The following is a 23,601-nucleotide window of genomic DNA, read 5'->3' as shown; positions in this document are numbered from 1 at the left end:
TTATTAAAAAAAGCTTTTACTGGCAATTTTTTTTACTTCAGTGGCAATGACATTTCAAATCCAATTGTGACAAATAAATCCATATATACAGGATTACCAAACTTAATCTTAACAATCAAAAGTACAAAAAGTATCTTTAAAATTGAGTATTAGCTTGTTGAGTTGATCATTGTCCGTAATCACATTCTATTTGTGTGCAGATTTAGACTTTTTGGGTGTTTTTATTCCTCCTTTTTTCTTGGGCGTTGAGAACTCCTTGATGCAACACTCACAAACCCAGCAACCTGAGGAGAAAAAACTATGATGTTACATATTACAGTAGAGCCACATCAAACCAAAGGCTAAAAAGAGACTGCATTGTGGGATCCTTCAGCCTAAAAGGCATCTGACAAAAAACAGCTATTTCTAACATTTGATTTCAACACTTATAAAGCACTTTGACCACATTCCAAACATGAACTTTCTGATGTTTAATGTGCAGCTACACTAACTATAGCAAATTGAGGTAACAAACAACCTTCCTTGACTGCACAAAAAATAAAAAACTTAATTGGCAGTCTTCACCCCAAGCCGAAAAGTAGTTCAGTTGGCTAAGCAAATTAATAATGCTGTTTCACATAAAACCAGCTAAATTCAAATCACCACAAAACTACATATGAGACTACATAAAAGAAAGTGAGAGAGTGCGCGACAGAGTCCCTTCCTTCCATGAAATAATCACTGATCTAACACACGCATTGATAGGAGTAAGCAACGATTCCATCACAAAGATTTCACCAAGGAAAGAAGTAATGATGCATCCTTAAAGTATTTGAAAAGACCCAGAGAGAGAGCTCACCTAGAGGGATGGAGTCTAGGCCCACGCAGAAGGTGTGGAAGCCCCGGTCACACTTGTCACAGAACATCATCTCCTCCTCGTGGTGGGGCTGCTCACACACCGTGCACGTCTTACACTCCATACACTGCCACGGGTAGGTCTTAATCAGGCCCACCAGCTCCTCACTCATATCCAGGCACGATGGGTGACCTGGGACACACACACATACACACAGGGCATCGCTCGCACCACAGCACTACTCCAAAACACACTGCATAATCCCAACTTGTGATCACGACTAGGCTAATTGAACTAAGTAATTTTGCTCATATTTTAGAAGCTGTATTTTCATTGTGAACAATGCTATGTTGTAAATGAAAGCTAGTGTGATTTGTCAGTTTTAATTTAAAAACAAAACAGAAGTTCCACTTACCACTGTTCTTGCACTGTGAGCAGTGAATGAGAGCTTCTGGCTTTCCTTTCTTGTTGGACTCCTTACCCTTCTGGCAAATGCCACAAATAGCATTGGGTATGACCTTAGGCTGCAAGGGCAGAACAATGCTATAATTTTTAGCAACAAGTCTTAGTGCACCATGTGACAAAGGGCTTCTGAGCAACACGCATTATACTGTACAATATGTAAAAGCCTAAAAGGCCTGATAGGATGTATATATACACATGTATTTTCACTCGCAATTGATCCAATCTTGTTAGGTGCTTCTTATTTCACCCCCTCAAATAAGAATGACTAAAAAGAGCCTATTGTCTAATTTTGAGAGCCTCCCACATCAAATCTTTGCTTGTAGTCATCACTTATATATAGTCATGGGGACTGGGAGACTACGATACTTGGATCTCAAAAGCGCCAATGGCAAAAACCAAGAGGTCAAGTTGATTTAAGATTAAGTTGGATGTGCCATGCTGTCCCCCATCACCGCTCATAGCAGGTTAAACACTTGAATGTCCCTCCTGAGGAGACCGAGGTGTTTCCACCCATTGTTAACCCACATTTATAAAAAGGCAGTTAGCCAAAGACATTTCTGACAGGAGGAAAACTCCTCTTTCACCGCAGATATATATTTCTTTACAGGACCTCAGTCTGTGTGCTGCTAACACAATCAAAACATCTCTGTACAGTCTATTTGTTTGAAATCTTTATTTCAATGGTTAACTGTGTCTAAATACTGACACATCAAACGATTTCCTACATAAAAAGTATTGGATTAGATAAGAGCAGTTAAAGCCTTTCTAAGAAAGAAACAACGAAACGTGGGAGGGCAAATCGGAGATTAGAGACACACAGTTAAGTTAATAAAGGACATAGCTAATTGAATACAAGAGGTCTTCACAGAAAGAGGAGTGCCAGCTAAACTAGGAGAACAAAAATAGATATGACAATCAAAAGGGACACCAATATGCCATTGCACTCAAATCAAACATGTAAGACACATTAAATTCTGAGCGTGAAAAATATACAAATTGAGCTTTGAAGGATCAACATAAACTGTACCTACTTAGGTGCGCAGTCTGCACAAATATTGGGAATGTGTGCAATCAATTGGGAGGATACAGCCCATGAGTATGAAGTAGGCTGTGTGTTCATGGAAATATCACCTATTTTCAAAATGTCAACCCATTTGATGTTGCCATCCTGAAAATTTTTCATTTGACTGGTGCAAAACATAAGAAAAGAAAAGGTTACATATTTTCTGTTAGGCTTCAGATGGCTACCCCTGCAGTGTAGTGCCAACACAAGCAATTTATACCACTACGATTATGAAAATAATAATTTCTTGTAGACCCTGAACTCTACTTTAATGCCATGTTTTCTATGGCGACATTAATAGGTTGAGTACATTTTTCTGCAAGTATTGTATCTGTATTGGCTTCAGTCTTAATTCAATGAGCGCCGATATTGGAAAGTTATTGTTAAATTCCGAACACATCTATGACGCATTACATACTAACAATAAAGAGAGGGTAAGTAGACAAAGGTTTAACAAAGTTTGCTTTAAAAGTGTGGTGTGCACTCAAAACAAATAATTCTAAATCCCTTTGGAAACATGCTGATTGGAGACATAACAGACAAATCCATCCCTGTGGAAAGTTATGACCTCTCCACATCAATCAATGAGCAAATCCTGATGTATGATATGGTGTTTGTGGTGTAGTAATACGTAATACTAGTCATGCCATGACAAGCTATGTATATTTGTGCTTACTGCTCTTGCTGTCGGTTTTGGCAAACTAAATTTGATCAATTCTGCCATGTTTCCCTTGCAGTAAAACAGATGAGTAAATTGTCAGAAGGTAGATCATGTTGATCCCAGAAATGCCATTCTCTTATCAAACAATTTAAACTTAACACAACAATAACTTTCAGAGGCAACCGAAAGTAAAAAAGCCAACATATAGAATGTGTATTAACAGGCGTCTGACACACTGACATTGTGTTCTCCAGTTTCATAATAAACAAAGAACAGTCTGTAAGGTTATATCAAACAACCGTTATAGAATAACGGCACAAGAATACTGGTTTAAAAGCATACTAAATATACACAGACATAATTTGAATTATAAAACTTTTAAACACTCAAGTATTAATGTAATTTTAGTGCTACTACTAAATAAAATGTATGCTACTACTAAATAAAATGTATGTATCTTATAAAGTATGTATCATAAGAAATATGTTGTTTAAAAACAATGAATCTAGCAGCCAAATATACTGTAACTGGTCTCTTGTCTTAATTAGTGTGTTGCCAAGTACACAGAAGAGAGGTATATTAAGACATTCAAATAGGGTAAAAAATGTACAAGTCTTTAAGACCAATCAAAAGTGCAGTGAAGAACAAGTCCTAGATGTGACAGAACTACTCCAAAATGTTATTGCTCATAAATTCTGATACGGAACTATCAGTGTATTACCATATGTTTGGTATAGAACCATCACTGTTTTAAAGAGACTTTCCGGAAGATTTGCATACTTTATAGCCAGTAGTTCTGAAAGTAACGCTGAAGAGCCAAAACAGGTCCCTAAAATTGCTTCCATGCAGTACGTCATTGCTCGCTGTGTCACTGAGTCGTTGGGCCCGCCCTGCAACCTCATTGGATAACGCTGGGCAGGCCTGGGCCAGCCTTCTTCTTCTCTCACTGAGCAACTCGTCAATGTGGATCTTGCTAGCTGTCACTCAAATGGCAAAGGGCTGAAGCAGATTGGCTGGAACTCTAATTGCAATGGGGCTTGCCCACGTGGGCCAAGCTTGCATTGCTCAAAACACAGCTTCCAGAAAAGTTGTTTTCAAACTAGGGATTTTGTGGCTAATTGAGGTAAGACAATAATTCTACTCATAGACTATGCATGTATGAACTACACATTGCCACATCCAGCCCAAAGCGGGAGGTTTAAAAAAAATACTTAAGTAGTCGTCAAAGATCCGGAACGTCTCTTTAACCATATGGTCGGTTCACAACCAAACTGGACCAAGTGGAAGAGGGAAGGCAGAGTGTTGCCCCAAGAGAGAACTATTGCCACCTGGTGGAGTGTGTGTGTTAGGAGTGACAGGGCCAGAAATCGGGGTGGGGACAAAGGAGGGTCTCTCTACTGAAAGTGCTGAAGAAGCTGGAAGAGGTGGTGGAGTAGGGGAAAGGGAAAATAAGTGCTGTTGGAGAAAGTCAGGGGCTTTTTTCTTCTACCTTGTACCCAGGGACAGATTTGTGTTGGTTGAGGCGTGGGGTGGCATCTTTAGCCGGGGTGGCAGTCCTGTCCTTGGCCTTGCCCTTTGACTGCACTCCACTGTCCTGACTGTCCCCATCTGAGGTGTTTCCAGATGAGCTGTCCTGTAAACACAATTCAGTTCTTACTATTCAAGCAAGCAGCCAAGAAGTTTACATAGTCAACCTACAAAGCATCTCTAGGCATTTACTGGAAATACAATAAAACATGTCATTGCATCTCAAGCTCTGAAATCAAGAGAAGCGTGTAAAAATAGTTCCAGAATCCAGTTCCTTACTGAATTTTTCTTGCCCTCTTCTCCCTTGTTTTCATCTGCATCATCCGAGTCCCCATCGCTGTCCAGGGCAGGCAGCTCCGGGTCAAGGGGGGGCTCGAACAGGGCTGTGTTCAGGGGCAAGTAGCGCAGCTCGTTGGGAGAGTACCTGTATCAAACACAGGAACATCAATTTATCAGCTATTCAAATATCTTTAGAGGTCAGGACCTCATTCATGAAGACTAGTTTTTTGGTTAGTGACCCATACCTTTTGTAATAGTCTTGGAACTGCCCAGGGATGAGGGCCACTGGATAGGGTCCAGTCTTGGTTCTCTCTGGAGGAAGAACTTTATACCTCCCTTGGGGTACTTGGATAATCTGTTCGAAAGTTGCATTTGAAACACTACAATTACATGTTCAAATTCACACAAATAAGTCTTACAGTTTACCAATGTACCGATATACTGTATCTACTCAAACATGAACAAGTGGGAGTTCTTATGAACACATACAAAATATGTATGACTACTAAGCCTATGTGTTTATTCAAGGTATTAACGTACATGTGTCTGAAGGTCAAAATATGCCCTTCTCTCTTCCATCCTTTCCCTGTTAAAGTTACTGTTGAACTCTGCAGCTTTCTTGGCAGCTTTCTTTATGTACTCTGGCACTTTACTGGCTTCAACCTTCTGAGGGTTTTGTTGCTGCATTTTCTAGGATATAAAAATTCAATGTTACCATACAACATATAGAATAACCATGTCAACCGTTAATGAACTGTGAGTGAAAATATAATCTGGGAATTTAAATCAAAGGCTGTTGTAACATATATTCACACTCCCTTTTTTCATCCACACCAAAGCTATAAAAAATGTGTCAATGTTGCGGAGCATACTAACATTAGTAATACTCTCTGAACTCAGAGTACTTACAGAGTACTCTTTTGCTATCCTCTGACGCTCCCTCTCTTGGAGAATGACAGAATACTCAGCATGTTTGCCCGGGTACTCCTTGATCATTAAATCAATAACTTCATCACTTCGTAAAGCAGTCAAACCTGGAAAAAGAGATTCACAATTACTTAATGTATACAGTTTCAAGGTAAGGAGTAGTCTAATTCCCCAAAACAACTATTGGGATGGCTTTGGCCCTGATTGGTCTGTCACACTCCAAGCTCTTCCTGGTTACGCAACAATTACACGTTTCTAAGTTCTTACCCAAGGTGCACTGTGTCTCGGTGATGACATTTTGCTCCCTCAGATATAGCTTCTCCTTGTGGGAGAGGTCTCTCCTTTCCAAATCTAAAATAAGAATATATTGGATAATTAAAAATAGTAGGCACAAACAACATTACATACATAAAAAAATGACAATATAAACAAAGCCTGAAGGCTTATTTCCATTGATGGTCCTTTGTAGCTCAGTTGGTTGAACATGCGCTTGTAACACCAGCCCAGTGGGTGTATTAATGTATACACGCATGACTATCAAATGTCAGCCACATCACCTGGATATTTTCGCTTGAATGAAGTCACTCCCAGATATTCACTGACTTGTTCTTGCAACATATAGTACTCCCCACTGCCATCTGAGGGCCACCTGTACTCAGTCAGATTTTCTGCTGAGAAGTATGTGGGCCTGGGGAAACACACGTATGACTGAAAGGTTAAGAGCAGGGTAAAGTCTTAAGCCTATGTTAATAGACACAGAGCAGCCTAACTGTTAACGGGGATTGGGTGTGGTCTATTAGGAAGTAGTGATGCAAATATGTCTATCTACGCCTTCAGATACGACCTTACCACATACCCAAGTTCCTGACTGGAGGTGTCGCAACTTCTGGAACTGTCGCCTGAACCCATGCGCCGCCTTTTTGGAGCTTGACTGCCATCATTGGAAACTTCCTCAATGTCATCCTAAAAATACAGTTAGGATACACAGTTAGGATACACAAAACACCTGAACTATTACTTGTTAAAGTTAAAAGTTCTCTCCAGAATTTAAGTTTGTTGGCCACTGAACAAAAATGTAAAGGAAACATGTAGTGTTGGTCCCATGTTCCATGAGCTGAAATAAAAGATCGCAGAAATGCTCCATATGCAGAAAAAGCTTATTTCTCTCAAATGTTATTTCTCTCAAACATTTCTTATTTTCCAAGATAATCCACTCTAAAATGTGCAGTTGTGACACAACACAATGTCACATACAGCGTCTTAAGTTGAGGGAGTGTGCAATTGGCATGCTGACTGCAGGAATGTCCACCAGAGCTATTGCCAGAGAATTCTATGTTAATTTCTCTTCCTATAAGCCACCTCAAACATTGTTTTAGAAAAATTGGCAGTACGTCCAATTGGCCTCACAACCTACTGTAAGTCGCTCTGGATAAGAGCGTCTGCTAAATGACTAAAATGTTTCAAAAAAATTACATGTAAAAAGCAAGCCTAGAGGTAGCGCATTCATAGATGCCAGCTATAGGGCCTTCAGAAAGTATTCATACCCCTTGAATTTTTCCACATCATGTTGTGTTACAGCCTGAATTTAAAATTGATTAAATGTAAATGTGTTATTGGCCTACACACAATACCCCATAATATCAAAGTGGATTATGTTTTTAGAAATGTGTACAAATTCATTAAAAATGAAAAGCTGAAATGTCTTGATCAATAAGTATTCAACACCTTTGTTATGGCAAGCCTTACTAAGTTCAGGAGTAAAAATGTGCTTAACAAGTCACATATGTTGCATGGACTCACCGTGTGCAATAGTGTTTACCATGATTTTTTTTAATGACTACCTCATCTCTGTACCCCACACATACAATCATCTCTAAAGGTCCCTCAGTCGAGCAGTGAATTTCAAACAGATTCAACCACAAAGACCAGGGAGGATTTCCAATGCCTCGCAAAGAAGGGCACCTATTGGTAGATGGGTACATTTTTAAAAAGCAGACATTGAATATCCCTTTGAGCATGGTGAAGTTATTAATTAAACTTTGGATGGTGAATCAATACACCTAGTCACTAAAAAGATACAGGCGTCCTAACTCAGTTGCCGGAGAGGAAGGAAACCGCTCAGGGATTTCACCATGAGGCCAATGGTGACTTTAAAACAGTTACAGAGTTTAATGGCTGTGATAGGAGAAAACTGAGGATGGATCAACAACATTGTAGTTTCTCCACAATACTAACCTAAATGACAGAGTGAAAAGAAGGAAGGACATGAATCGTGCTTGCAATAAGGCACTAAATTAAAACTGCAAAAAATGTGGCAAACAAATGAACTTCATGTCCTGAATACAAAGTGTTGTTTGGGGCAAATCCAACACAACATTACTGAGCACCACTCTTCATATTTTCAAGCACGGTGGTGGCTGCATCATGTTATCGGTATGCTTGTCATCGGCAAGGACTGAGGAGTTTAGTATAAAAATAAATGTAATAGAGCTAAGCACAGGCAATATCCTAGAGGAAAACCTGGTTTAGTCTGTTTTCCAACATACACTTGGAGACATATTAACCTTTCAACAGGACAATAACCTAAAACACAAGGCCAAATATACACTGTAGTTGCTTACCAAGACAACATTGAATGTTCCTGAGTGGCCTAGTTACAGTTTTGACTGAAATCCACTTGAAAACCTATGGCAAGACTGATACAATCCAGATGTGCAAACTGCAAAGCTCTTAGACTTACCCAGAAAGACTCACTGCTGTAATCGCTGCCAAAGGTGACTTTAACATGTATTGACTCAGACATGTGAATACTTATGTAAATTAGATATATTTCTGTATTTTATTTTCAATCAATTTCAAGGAAAAAAAGCTCAAAACATGTTTTCTCTGTCATTATGGGGTATTCTGTGTAGATGGGTGAGAGAAAAAGCATATATTTAATCAATTTTGAATTCAGGCTGTAACAACAAAATGTGGAATAAGTCAAGGGGTATGAATACCTTCTGAAGGCACTGTACCTTTAGCATCTATTGACGATAGTATGTTCGTGCCAAGAGCCCTGACGCTTGTTCTAAACGTTAACACGTATATTCCGCGGTACAGTTTTGTAAACAGAAGGAACAGATCTTTCTTATCAGCAAGAAATTTTTTTTTTTTTTAAACGGTTAAATTACTACACACTAAGAGTGTGAACGTTAAAATGTCAAAACATTCAAACAAAATTGGAATCCTTAACATTAAAGAACAATCCCAAACCCTTTTTATGGCAGTGCAGTTACCACAAAACAATATTTTCTGTGTTATAGCCTAACTAGACAATAGGCTATAAAGGCGGGGGAAAGTTCTGTAATTTAAATAGAACTTTAGGCTACTTTGGTGAATTTGCGAGGCATGCAAGATAGATTACCAAGACATATGCACACAATTTTTTTCTGCTTGCCCACTCCTCGCTCTCCCTCGCCTGGGGCATATTCATTACACAGATTCGGTTGCAAAATGTTTCTTAAACGAAAGCAAACTGAATGAAACGGCGAGGGAGAGACCTAACTGCATTTCTCCAATAGAAACTCTCCTTTTAGTTGCAAATTGTTTTGCAACTGTTTCAACTAATGATTACACCTGTGTGTTCAGTCTTGGTAACTAAATCAGACTCCTCCGTTCCAAAACTACTGAATCTTTCTTTTGATTTTCCCATGATGTCAAGCAAAGAGACACTGAGTTTGAAGGTAGGGCTTGAAATACATCCACAGGTACACCTCCAATTGACTCAAATTATGTCAATTAGCCTATCAGAAGCTTCTAAAGCCATGGCATAATTTTCTGGAATTTTCCAAGCTGTTTAATGGCACAGTCAACTAAGTATGTAAACTTCTGACCCACTGGAATTGTGATTAAGTGAAATAATCTGTCTGTAAACAATTGTTGGAAATATTGCTTGTGTCATGCACAAAGTAGATGTCCTAACTGACTTGCCAAAACTATAGTTTGTTAACAAGAAATTTGTGGAGTCGTTGAAAAACGAGTTTTAATGACTCCAACCTAAGTGTATGTAAACTTCCAACTGTATGTGTGGCAACATCCAAACTTTTCCCCAACAGATATTATCAATCAAACAATTCCAATAAGGCATGACATAAGGTATAGATACAACATCCTGCTGAAACAAGGTTCGTATCGCTCTGTTGTTTAATGGACCAAAAGAGAAACAAATATTTCCTACTGATGAGAACAGAGTTAATGGAAGGTAGGCTCTGAGGGTCAGGTCTTGACACGTTCCTGAATAATAAAGCAACACCTGAGAGAATTGCAAAATCTTTTGGTGTTACAGGGACCTTGTAAAGTGATAAGAATTCCTCATAACTAAGTAAAAAAACCTCCGCATTTACAAGTTGGCTCACCAATAGAATATTATTTCTGAACCCAAAATCTAAAAACAAAGAAGTATTTTTATACAATATATCCCGATTATTCCATATATAATATCTGTGTGGAGAATAATTTCTACGCATAATTTAAGTCCATGACAAGAAAACCTGCCGATGAAAAGCAGAACGTTTCACTGGAACTTTGTCAATAATATAATTGCAAACCAACATGAAGTTAAGGCCATCAAAAGTAGAGAAGACATGATGAGGAATAAAATTCTACATAGAAGTGGGTCTTCTTAGGAATAGTTTTATCCAATTGATCTTAAAAGTATAATTTAAGGTAGTAAAGTCCAGAAAACTCAGCCCACCATACTCATACGTGTTCATTACAACAGTTTTCCTAGTGTAATGGGTACAGTTTCTCCACAGAAAGTTGAAAAGCATCTGATCTATCTCCTTGCTTATTTTACCATCAAGATATAAAGATATCTGTAGAGATACATTCAGCCTTGGTTATTATGACTCTTCCTTTTAAAGATAAGTCCCTCCGTAGGCATTGATTTAGCTTCTTCTGAGTTTTTTTTATGAGAGTTAAAATTTTGTAAGGCTCTAGACTTCTGATCCATAGTAATGGTTATGCCTAAATACGTAAGTTCTTCTTTCACTGGAATACCATAATATTAAGGTGTCACACAATCTTTGACGGCCATGAGTCCACATTTATTCGAGTTCGATTCACATTGATCGATATGGGAATTTGGTTAGCGTCTTCCAGCCAGCTAGATTATAATAATTTATTTACCAGCTATGGAAATACCTTGTACAGGACTATTATTTAAAGAATGTGTAAGAAGTTGGGTGATTAATAAAAACAGATACGGAGAGATTGGACAACCTTGCCTAATTCCTCTCTTTAACTCAAATCTAGGTAAGGTGCCATATTTCAATTTGATAGTGCTGTTACCATTTGTATAGAGTCTTAATAACATTACAGAAAAAATCCCCCAAGCCAAATTTCTCAAGGGAGTGGAAGAGGAACTGATGCTCTACTGTGTCAAATGCTTTATAAAAATCTTAAAATAATATGAAGCTATCCTCGGCTATTAGGTCTGAGTAGTCAAGTATGTCTAATACTTGATATTGTTAGAAATATGTATATTCCTCATAAAGCCACTGTGTCTCATCAATGATTGCATCCAGGACTTCTTTAATTATTTTTGCAAGTAGTAAGGCTAATATCTTATAGTCATTATTAAGAAGACAAATTGGACACCAGTTATCGATGAGCAGCACTTATTTTTTAGGCTTAGGTGTCAGTGTTATTAACCCCTGACTCATTGTAGGAGGGAGAACATTGTTTAGAAAATAATATGTAAAATTCTGAAGTAATTCCATCAACACCTGGTGATTTATTGTTCTTAGATGTTTGATAAACTCTAATCTCTTCAACTTTGATGGGTTCATCACACTGTTTAGATTCTGTATCACTGATAGTGAACATTATTCAGTGAGTCAAAAAACATCTGTGGATTCCTGACAGTACGTAGAGCTATACAATTTCCTGTAAAAATTGCTACAGTATTTCGCGATTAATTTTGGGTCATCTGTAATAACACCATCAATGTTTATCTTATTGATAGTGTTATTTGTAGAGTGAAATTTCTCACGTCTAAAGAAATAAGATGATTTCTGTTCTCCCTCAATCCATTTTTTCCTAGATCTAATAAAGGCTCCGTCTGCATTTAATCTCTCTCTCTATATATATATATATATATATTTATTATCCAGTTTATTTTGTAACTCAATCAGTTCAATCTTCTCCCCCGAGGGGCTGGCTGGGGACCTCTGAGAAAGGGAAGTTATCTTAATGATCACCTTTTCCTCCTCAGCTCTTCTGGTCTTAGCAAGATTACTACCATATTTTCTAAGGTATTTGGTAAATTCAAATTTAAAGAGCTCCCAGTTCTTGCAATAAGATTTTTCTTCACAAGCCCTTTCCCAAAAGTGTGAGAGCACATCTTTTACCTCAAAATATCATTATTTAATAACAAGCTATTTAGCTTCCAGTAGGATGCTCTACCAAGGTCAGTATCAGGGGTAAATATTTTGAAATCAATGTAAATGGCACTATGGTCTGTGAGTAGTACAAATATTTGTAGTAACACACTCACTATCAATACATTTGGATATAAGCCAAAAATCTATTCTGGACTGTCTGGAACCTGTTTTGTTACTCCAAGTGAACGATCTGTCGGCCGGAAACCTCGATCTCCATATATCAGTAAGATCAATCTTTTCCATAAAGTATTAAACCCAAATTCTGACCGATTGTCCTACCTGGGGGCCATCTATCAGTTGAATTATCTATAGTAAATGTTAAGTACCCTCCTATCAATAATAACGAATTGGGAAATTTAGATAACCAATGAAGTATATATTTCTCTATAGATTCAAGCAACTAATCAGTCTCATGTTTGGGGTTGTACCCATATAAGTTTACAGTAATGAGCGTAATGTCATTGTAACTGATCATAAGACAAATAAAGTGACCAAAGTGGTCACATTACGAGTGTAGAATATTACCACCAAAGGTATTTTTCGTTGTAGTGACACCAGCGGAGCGTTCAGATCCATGGGAAAGCCAAATATCGTTGCCCCACTGTGACCTCCAGAAGTTGGCATCGGCAGAAATTGAGTGAGACTCTTCAAAAAAGCTAAAATCTGTTCGAAATTGTTTAGCAAATAAAAATAAGGCCTTGTGCTTCACATTGTTTCGTAACCCCCTAGCATTAAGAGAAACTATAGACAAAGACAAAACAACAAAGATTATATAAAAGTAAACTGTAGGATGAGTCAAAAACATAGGAGCAGTGAAGGTAAGCGATAAGGAACCGAGATCTGCACCATTTAAGTCAACTTAAAGTGAAAATATCTTATACCATAAACTCTGAGCTAGTTGTTATCCTGCTTTTGAAATTCAACTCAACAGAAAATGATGTTCAAGACCAAACCAAGGTTTCTCTGTAGTAAGAGAGAGTACAGTAAACCCTCTTTAGTGTAATCAGGAACTATTCTGAGAAATAAAATAGAAAATAATTTAAATAAAAGGGTACCTACTATTTTAAGTGCATATGAAAACTGATAATAAAAAATGTTTTACATATACATGTTCCGAATACCTTTTTCACTTGGAAATAAGTATTAATAACTAAATAGAACAATAACCGTGTAAAGTCAGAGCAGAACTGTATGCCCCTTTAAAACAATATCAGTTACTGTATGCATAAAAAATAAATACAACTTTCAGTCTTCTTCATAAGTTTGTAAACAAAATAGACCTTCTGGTCTGGTCACACAGAACAAAATAATAAAATTGAGGTACCGGAGTATTCTGAAAAATAGTCACCTGATGCTTGCTAGGTAACATTACTCAGTACAAGGGAAATGGGAATACCATGGCTGAAACTATCAATCTGTCCTTCTGGTGAGATTCTACGGAGGAATATGGATTTTCGAACCGTTGATGAAGCCTCGTCTTCCGACGAAGTAAGCAGCCTTTCCCTCATTTCGTGCTTTCTTGATCGTTGGCCACAACTTGTTCCTTCTTTCTATGTCCTCCGGGCTGAGATGCTCAGCGAAACGCCGACCGTGGCTCTCAAGGAAGGCGTTCTTCCTAGCTTCTTTCCAGACAGCATTCCTGTAGAATCTGGCAGTGAAGAGGATAATTATACCACTTGGTCTTGAATCGTTTGTTGCTGTTGCTTCTTGCCGAGGTGATGCACAACGTCGATGGTATCACCAACTTTGTTCTTCTCTGCAGGCATAACTTATTGGCAGATAGCCTCTCGTTGCACCTCCTCATTCTCCACCTTTGGCACGTCATAAAGTCTCAGGTTCCATCTTCTTGTGTATTGTTCCAGATCAGTGAGACGTCTATGGTAGACATTGTTATTCTTTCCCACACTTTTTTCAACTTTTGCCACTAATTTTCACATCATGCAAACTCCAGTCTTTTTCAAGCCTTGGATAACCATGGTGTTCGCGCCTACCATTTTCTCAATGGCATCAGACCTGGAGTTGATAAGTAAGGAGAGGGTAGCCACGATGTCAGAGTTCATGTTGTTGTTTTTTGGAGGGTGGAGGTTTGCGCAGAGTAACCGGTGAAGAGGGGAATTCGTCATCTTCAACGGCATTCGAAAGCATGAGATTATCCATAGGGCAAGCGTAGTTATGGCAGTTGTCTATAAGCACGTTCCTCTCTTGTTGATTAGCAATAGAACGGCTAGCTTCTTCCTTTCTTTTTTTGTCACAACTTCACATGGACATGCCAAAATAAATTATCCAATTATTATTCTAGTCCCAGGAAAGTTCTTATATCTTGAACAAATTCAACTTTTCCCCCCCACAATCTTTCTGAAAGTTTGTTGCGGAGCTCGGTAAAAAAAAGCCTCTGTTCAAGCCGCCATCTTGGCCTCCCGCCTTAAGTGGACACTTCTGATGACGTATCATGACGTCTGACATACACTTTCAGGGCAAGGGAGGAAGGAATGATTTTTAAATGGACCACCCTTGGCCGGAAATGTGTCTCGTTCATGCCGCGATGATTGAGTTTTCAACCACCGGTAGCATATTGGTGCTTTATATGCACTACAGTCAATAATAAGTGCATGTCTACTTATATAATTGTTAATATACGCCTACTGTATGATAGCTAGCATATTAATTAGCTAACTAACGTTAGCCTGCCTAGCTTGAACTTCCGAAGAAGGAAAATATTTTATTTCTACAATTTCCAAAAGATAACAACAACAAAAAACATGGAGACGTTTGTGCCACCATGTGCATTAGTAGCACAATTTCGAACTTATTTGCATTCGTTTTTCCTTACAGTTGTATGGTGACTTCTCCATTGATGTTGTTTTTACGTTTTCGGGGACTTTTCTTAGTGGATGTACAATCGTCACAAATGTAATTATGGGGAGTTCAGGCCCGAAGTGAACATAATCGTACACTCGCAAAGCAAACTAAAAATTTGAGGACTGAGGGGCTTACGTTGCAAACTTCCCTTGCTTGGCTAATCATTTGGACCGCCCTCCAAGATGGTGAAGGGGATCCCCCAAAGGCATAAGGCAAGGGTAAGTGGGCGAGGGTGTGTCTTTCACATTTTTGGACCGCAGCCACAGACCAAAGACTGATACCACTACATGTTCTAATTAGCCATCTGCGTCTCTGAACATCTGTTTGTGTAATCGGAAGACTAATTCCACAAACCTGTTGTCACTAAAAAAAACTGTCGGCTGCAACTGTGTTAAAACTAGTTAACAGTAAGTGGATATTTAGCATTTGTGAAATTATTTTGATGTGATATGAAAGTAAAGGGCTTTATGTTTTTAGAACTGTACCGCAATTGAGAATACATTCACGTTTAGATGGTATTTATTAATTTTGGCTGACAAAGCCCAATCGCCTCGAAGCAGAACACATAAGGTCCTTGGACTATAAGGAGTAACATTAGGCTCATGTAGTCCATTATTGGGTTAGCCTGTGGAGGCTGCTGAGGGGAGGTCGGCTCATAATAATGGCTGGAATATAGCAAATGGAATGGCACCAACATGCGTTAGGTGTTTTGATACCATTCCACTCTAGCCATTTCCACGAGCCCGTCCTCCCCAATTAAGGTGCAACCAACCTCCTGTGGCTAGCCTTGAGGTAGGCCTAGTCCCAATTGTGATGACGCCCTCCATTGCCTGTGCAGCATAGTCACGCACGTTTACATAGAACGTCCCTTGTATGTCACGAATGTTGAATAAAAATGGAACTTACTCTGACCATTGTCCTTGGGGTTGGTCCTTCAACTGGTTGAAATTTAGAACAAAATAACGACAGGAAATAATTATTCAACCGACTTCAAAACGCAGGACTCTGTGTGGCAATCAAGAATTTGTTTGGTCATGACCCAGAGAAAGTGCACAAGACGGAAGTCATACCTGTCTTGCAAGTCTTGCAGGTGTTTACATGGTTTTGCACATGTGCCAGGTGATAAACTTTAATGGCAGTACCAGCGCTCTAAAAAGTCAGCAAAATAATACTTTCCTGTGGATATTATATATATATATATTTTGTTTTATTACTTCTACCCCTTTTTCTCCCCAATATTCGTGACAGCCAATTGGTAGTCAGTCTTGTCCCATCGCTGCAACTCCCCTACGGACTAGGGAGAGGCGAAGGTCGAGAGTCATGCGTCCTCCGAAACACGACCCTGCCAAGCCGCACTGCTTCTTGACACGCTGCTCGCTTAACCTGGAAGCCATCCACACCAATGTGTCGTAAGAAAAAACATTCAACTGGAGACTGAGGTCATCTTGCAGGCGTCAGGCCCGCCACAAGGAGTCGCTAGAGCTCGATGGGACACGGAAATCCCCACCGGCCAAACCCTCCCCTAACCCAGACGATGCTGGGATAATTGTGCACCGCCTCATTGGTCTACCAGTTACGGTCGGCTTTGACACAGCCTGGGATCGAACCCAGGGCTGTAGTTAGACTACTGCGCCACTCGGGAGGCCCTCCTATGAATATTTTGTCTCCAATTTCGACCATCTGAAGGACCAACCGCAAAGACAACTGGTCGAGTAAGGTCAAATGCAATTGTATTCAACATTCTGGATAAGAATTTTTTGCAGTGCTTTGTTTCAGATAGTAACGTTATACCAATAATTGTCAATCCTTATCCCAGTCTGCTGTTCCCACATGCTTCAAGAGGGCCACCATTGTTCCTGTTCCCAAGAAAGCTAAGGTAACTGAACTAAATGACTATCGGCCCGTAGCACTCACTTCCGTCATCATGAAGTGCTTTGAGAGACTAGTCAAGGACCATATCACCTCCACCCTACCTGACACCCTAGACCCACTCCAATTTGCTTACCGGCCCAATAGGTCCACAGACGACGCAATCGCAACCACACTGCACACTGCCCTAACCCATCTGGACAAGAGGAATACCTATGTGAGAATGCTGTTCATCGACTACAGCTCAGCATTTAACACCATAGTACCCTCCAAACTCGTCATCAAGCTCGACCCCGCCCTGTGCAACTGGGTACTGGACTTCCTGACGGGCCGCCCCCAGGTGGTGAGGGTAGGTAACAACATCTCCACCCCGCTGATCCTCAACACCGGGGCCCCACAAGGGTGCGTTCTGAGCCCTCTCCTGTACTCCCTGTTCAACCACGACTGCGTGGCCATGCACGCCTCCAACTCAATCATCAAGTTTGCGGACTACACTACAGTGGTAGGCTTGATTACCAACAACGACGAGACGGCCTACAGGGAGGAGGTGAGGGCCCTCGGAGTGTGGTGTCAGGAAAATAACCTCACACTCAACGTCAACAAAACAAAGGAGATGATTGTGGACTTCAGGAAACAGCAGAGGGAGCACCGTCCACATCGACGGGACAGTAGTGGAGAGGGTAGTAAGTTTTAAGTTTCTCGGCGTACACATCACGGACAAACTGAATTGGTCCACCCACACAGACAGAGTTGTGAAGACAACCTCAGGAGGCTGAAGAAATTCGGCTTGTCACCAAAAGCACTCACAAACTTCTACAGATGCACAATCGAGAGCATCCTGTCGGGCTGTATCACCGCCTGGTACGGCAACTGCTCCACCCACAACCGTAAGGCTCTCCAGAGGGTAGTGAGGTCTGCACAATGCATCACCGGGGGCAAACTACCTGCCCTCCAGGACACCTACACCACCCGATGTCACAGGAAGGCTATAAAGATCATCAAGGACAACAACCACCCGAGCCACTGCCTGTTCACCCCGCTATCATCCAGAAGGCGAGGTCAGTACAGGTGCATCAAAGCAGGGTCCAAGAGACTGAAAAACAGCTTCTATCTCAAGGCCATCAGACTGTTAAACAGCCACCACTAACATTTAGTGGCCGCTGCCAACATACTGACTCAACTCCAGCCACTTTAATAATGGGAATTGATGGAAATTTATGTAAAAATGTATCACTAGCCACTTTAAACAATGCCACTTAATAGAATATAATGTTTACATAACCTACATTACTCATCTCATATGTATATACTGTACTCTATATCATCTACTGCATCTTGCCATCGTTATGTAACACATGTATCACTAGCCACTTTAAACTATGCCACTTTATGTTTATATACCCTACATTACTCATCTCATATGTATATACTGTACTCTATACCATCTACTGCATCTTGCCTATGCCGTTCTGTACCATCACTCATTCATATATCTTTATGTACATATTCTTTATCCCTTTACACTTGTGTGTATAAGGTAGTAGTTGTGGAATTGTTAGGTTAGATTACTCGTGGGTTATTACTGCATTGTCGGAACTAGAAGCACAAGCATTTCGCTACACTCGCATTAACATCTGCTAACCATGTGTATGTGACAAATAAAATTTGTTTTGATATCACAGTCAGATCCGAGTGGCGCAGCGGTCTAAGGCACTGCATCTCGGCGTATAATTGGCCCAGCGTCGTCCGCGTTTGGCCGGTGTAGGGCGTCATTGTAAATAATAATTTGTTCTTAACTGACTTGCCAAGTTAAATAAAGGTTAAATAAAATGTTTTAACGACAACGAACATTGGACTTGGACTGAAGTCTAATGACACACACGATGCTAACAAAAAAAATGATATACTGGTACACTAAACAGCTAGCTAGGTACCTAGCTAGATAGGGAGACACTATGCTAGCTAAGCAAGTTAGTTAGCTAACGGTATGGATAGCTAACTAGTAATGTTAGTCGTTTGCTAACAACGACAAGTTACAACACATCGAGCCTCCCACAGTAACATAACTAACAACTATCTACATTACAAGTGGCCTGCGTTCAACAACGCTGAATAAAACTAGTAGCTAACCTGGCCTACCACTATTAAATAGTAATTTGTAAATATTTCTCACGTTGCTAACTAGCGAAACGGCGGTAGGTTTGATGACAACAAAGGAGTTGGAGGTTGATGTGTTGTCGTTAGCGCGCACCGGCTTAGCATGTTGTCTTAAACACATTATTAGCATGTATGGCCAACAATTTGTATATTCTGTTACGATATATTTGCCAAGTTTACCTTTATAGACTGCGCTCCCGGGGTTGCAGGGTTGCTATCGCAAGGTCTGGGTGGGAGAACTGTAGCCATGTTCAGCGGCTACTAGCTAGCTAGTTTCAGAGATGCACACTAGGAGAATAATGTTACCGACTGGAAACAGGCACGGAACACATTTCCACAAACAAATGTTCCTCGAGTAATGTCCAACTCTAACCACTGATAATGCAACGGGTTGGTTGTTTAGCAACAAAACCGAAGCGTGCGCAACTATGGGGCGAAGCAGACGTGATTGGTTTACATTGTTGACAACATGTTAACTGTATTTCGTCTTCAACGTTTACTAAAAACATAAATATTTGCACAATTAGCACTTGTCTCTCGTTGGTTAGCTAGCTAACATTAGTGCATTTTAGCATTCACCAGAAATCAGTCATAACACCTCAACAAGACATGATGCAAGAACAAGATTAAACTAGCTGAAAGGAGTCACTTGAAATTACCCACATGAAAGTTATTGTCATTTGGTAGCTGTCTGGCCATCCAGAATTACAACAACTCACGGACCTCTTCCCCCGAAGCTTGCGCATCGTTTTTGTGACATTGTCAGCTAACACATCTACAGTCGTGGCCAAAAGTTTTGAGAATGACACAAATATTAATTTCCACAAAGTTTGCTGCTTCCGTGTCTTTAGATATTTTTGTCAGATGTTACTATGGAATACTGAAGTATAATTACAAGCATTTCATAAGTGTCAAAGGCTTTTATTGACAATTACATGAAGTTGATGCAAAGAGTCAATATTGGCAGTGTTGACCCTTCTTTTTCAAGACCTCTGCAATCCGCTCTGGCATGCTGTCAATTAACTTCTGGGCCACATCCTGACTGATGGCAGCCCATTCTTGCATAATCAATGCTTGTTGTTTGTCAGAATTTGTGGGTTTTTGTTTGTCCACCCGCCTCTCTTCTCAATGGGATTAAGGTCTGGGGAGTTTCCTGGCCATGGACCCAAAATATCAATGTTTTGTTCCCCGAGCCACATGCTGGAAAAAGGCATTGTTTATCACCAAACTGTTCCTGGGTAGTTGGGAGAAGTTGCTCTCAGAGGATGTGTTGGTACCATTCTTTATTCATGGCTGTGTTCTTGGGCAAAATTGTGAGTAAGCACACTCCCTTGGCTGAGGAGCAACCCCACACATGAATGGTCTCAGGATGCTTTACTGTTGGCATGACACAGGACTGATGGTAGTGCTCACCTTGTCTTCTCCGGACAAGCTTTTTTCTTGATGTCCCAAACAATCGGAAAGGGGATTCATCAGAGAAAATGACTTTACCCCAGTCCTCAGCAGTCCAATCCCTGTACCTTTTGCAGAATATCAGTCTGTCCCTGATGTTTTTCCTGGAGAGAAGTGGCTTCTTTGCTGCCCTTCCTGACACCAGGCCATCCTCCAAAAACCTTCGCCTCACTGTGCGTGCAGATGCACTCACACCTGCCTGCTGCCATTCCTGAGCAAGCTCTGTACTGGTGGTGCCCCGATCCCGCAGCTGAATCAACTTTAGGAGACGGTCCTGGCGCTTGCTGGACATTCTTGGGCACCCTGAAGCCTTCTTCACAACAATTGAACCGCTCTCCTTTAAGTTCTTGATGATGTGATAAATGGTTTATTTAGGTGCAATCTTACTGGCAGCAATATCCTTGCCTGTGAAGCCCTTTTTGTGCAAAGCAATGATGACGGCACGTGTTTCCTTGCAGGTAACCATGGTTGACAGAGGAAGAACAATGATTCCAAGCATGATTCCACCCTCCTTTTGAAGCTTCCAGTCTGTTATTCAAACTCAATCAGCATGACAGAGTGATCTCCAGCCTTGTCCTCATCAACACTCACACCTGTGTTAACGAGAGAATCACTGACATGTCAACTGGTCCTTTTGTGGCAGGGCTGAAATGCAGTGGAAAAGTTTTTGGGGGATTCAGTTCATTTGCATGGCAAAGAGGGACTTTGCAATTAATTGCAATTCATCTGATCACTCTTCATAACATTCTGGAGTATATGCAAATTGCCATTATACAAACTGAGGCAGCAGACTTTGTGAAAATTTATATTTGTGTCATTCTCAAAACTTTTGGCCACGACTGTACATGGATGGGGATACATTTGTAAATACATTTTTGAAACCAAACCAATCAAATCCAAAATAAATGTTTTGATCTCGTAAATAGATACATTGATGTTAAAGCAGGTGCAGCGAAATGCTTGTTTCTAGCATCTGTAATGATCAAGTGCTTTGAAAGGCTGGTTATGGCGCACACCTCTATCACCCCAGACACCCTAGACTTTGGGTCTCCAAAAGGTCAATCGCGAGCTACCAGTAGCATTATAAACTCAGCAAAAAAAGAAACGTTCTCTCACTGTCAACTGTGTTTATTTTCAGCAAACTTAACATGTGTAAATATTTGTATGAACATAAGATTCAACAACTGAGAAATAAACTGAACAAGTTCCACAGACATGTGACTAACAGAAATGGAATAATGTGTCCCTGAACAAAGGGGGATCAAAATCAAAAGTAACAGTCAGAATCTGGCGGGGCCACCAGCTGCATTAAGTACTGCAGTGCATCTCCTCCTCATGGACTGCACCAGATTTGCCAGTTCTTGCTGTAAGATGTTACCCCACTCTTCCACCAAGGCACCTGCAAGTTCCCGCACATTTCTTTGGGGAATGGCCCTGGCCCTAGCCCTCATCCTCCGATCCAACAGGTCCCAGACGTGCTCAATGGGATTGAGATCCGGGCTCTTCGCTGGCCATGGCAGAACACTGACATTCCTGTCTTGCAGGAAATCATGCACAGAATGAGCAGTATGGCTGGTGGCATTGTCATGCTGGAGGGTCATGTCAGGATGAGCCTGCAGGAAGGGTACCACATGAGGGAGGAGGATGTCTTCCCTGTAATGCACAGGGTTGAGATTGCCTGCAATGACAACAAGCTCAGTCCGATGATGCTGTGACACACCGCCCCAGACCATGACGGACCCTCCACCTCCAAATCGATCCCGCTCCAGAGTACATGCCTCGGTGTAACGCTCATTCCTTCGACGGTATACGCGAATCCGACCATCACCCCTGGTGAGACAAAACCGCGACTCGTCAGTGAAGAGCACTTTTTGACAGTCATGTCTGGTCCAGCGACGGTGGGTTTGTGCCCATAGGCAACGTTGTTGCCGGTGATGTCTGGTGAGGACCTGCCTTACAACAACTACAAGCCCTCAGTCCAGCCTCTCTCAGCCTATTGTGGACAGTCTGAGCACTGATGGAGGGATTGTGCGTTCCTGGTGTAACTCGGGCAGTTGTTGTTGCCATCCTGTACCTGTCCCGCAGGTGTGATGTTTGGATGTACCGATCCTGTGCGTGTTGTTACACGTGGTCTGCCACTGCGAGGACGATCAGCTGTCCATCCTGTCTCCCTGTTTTAGACGTCTCACAGTGCGGACATTGCAATTTATTGCCCTGGCCACATCTGCGATCCTCATGCCTTAGGCACGTTCACGCAGGGACCCTGGGCATCTTGCTTTTGATGTTTTTCCAGAGTCAGTAGAAAGGCCCTTTTAGTGTCCTAAGTTTTTATAACTGTAACTGACCTTAATTGCCTACCGTCTGTAAGCTGTTAGTGTCTTAACAACCGTTCCACAGGTGCATGTTCATTAATTGTTTATGGTTAATTGAACAAGCATGGGAACCAGTGTTTAAACCCTTTACAATGAAGATCTGTGAAGTTATTTGGATTTTTACAAATTATCTTTGAAAGACAGGGTCCTGAAAAAGGGGCGTTTCTTTTTTTGCTGAGTTTATATTCTACCATGGTAACACACAATTATGATAAATGGTACCAAAAAATATCATATAGTACCATCTTTATTAATTGTTCATTACCATAGTACAATGGCAGTATATTGCATTAAATCAATAAACCCCCCAACGTCAAAAGAGGTTGGTTGGTATTATATTGATTAATTTATATACCAGTTTGGGTATATTTTTTGATAAAGTCAGAGGCAGGCTACGATTGTTGGTCATAGTTTGTATCAAAGAAAAAGGAAATAGTTGCTGTGAAAAAGGGGTAAAACTTTCTGTATTAATAGTACAATTTTTTGCTCATGTTTTGGTTCCCTGTGTTGCCAACCTGAAATGTGAGAGTATGTGAGATTATATGGGGTATCCTAATCATTTACAGTATTTATCGTCAAGGGGTGTTGTGCTCGTCTCAGCACGCAGTGGGAGCCGCTCGCACTCTACAGCTTCACGAGCTAGCCTGCCTAGTAGTCAGAGAATGAGAGAGCCAAGCCAACAGAAAACTGAAGAGAGAAGCACTAGATAA

General features: G+C 40.7%; 1 protein-coding gene across 3 annotated transcripts; it reads right to left on the bottom strand.

Moving 5' to 3' along the window:
• On the bottom strand, positions 1 to 19,833 carry LOC139580627 (PHD finger protein 10). 3 transcript variants are annotated; one of them, XM_071409493.1, is made up of 12 exons: positions 19,731 to 19,833; positions 6,607 to 6,720; positions 6,315 to 6,445; positions 6,025 to 6,108; positions 5,740 to 5,864; positions 5,371 to 5,520; positions 5,076 to 5,185; positions 4,831 to 4,975; positions 4,514 to 4,657; positions 1,251 to 1,359; positions 839 to 1,027; positions 1 to 284 (listed from the first exon to the last, which is right to left on the bottom strand). In XM_071409493.1, the coding sequence occupies exons 1-12, from the start codon at positions 19,811 to 19,813 to the stop codon at positions 187 to 189; spliced, it is 1,482 nt and encodes a 493-aa protein (XP_071265594.1). In that variant the 5' UTR covers positions 19,814 to 19,833; the 3' UTR covers positions 1 to 186. The 3 variants fall into 3 exon arrangements, with proteins under 3 accessions (XP_071265594.1, XP_071265597.1, XP_071265596.1); XM_071409496.1 differs by having other exon boundaries at positions 6,614 to 6,720; positions 19,731 to 19,818; XM_071409495.1 differs by lacking the exon at positions 19,731 to 19,833 and adding an exon at positions 19,248 to 19,415 and having other exon boundaries at positions 6,614 to 6,720.
• Between the last annotated feature and the right edge of the window lie 3,768 nt (positions 19,834 to 23,601).

This window comes from Salvelinus alpinus, chromosome 7, assembly GCF_045679555.1.
Source record: "Salvelinus alpinus chromosome 7, SLU_Salpinus.1, whole genome shotgun sequence".
Lineage (NCBI taxonomy): Eukaryota > Metazoa > Chordata > Actinopteri > Salmoniformes > Salmonidae > Salvelinus > Salvelinus alpinus.
This window is presented reverse-complemented; position numbering and strand designations above follow the sequence as displayed.

Excerpts from the sequence above, each read along its gene's own strand:
- LOC139580627 (XM_071409493.1), bottom strand. The coding sequence starts at position 19,813 with ATGCGCAAGCTTCGGGGGAAGAGGTCCGTGAGTTGTTGTAATTCTGGA. Across the intron at positions 6,446-6,606 it reads GTCAGGAACTTGGGTATGTG|GCCCACATACTTCTCAGCAG; the intron begins GTAAGGTCGTAT and ends GTGTTTCCCCAG. Across the intron at positions 4,976-5,075 it reads TTCCAAGACTATTACAAAAG|GTACTCTCCCAACGAGCTGC; the intron begins GTATGGGTCACT and ends TGTTTGATACAG.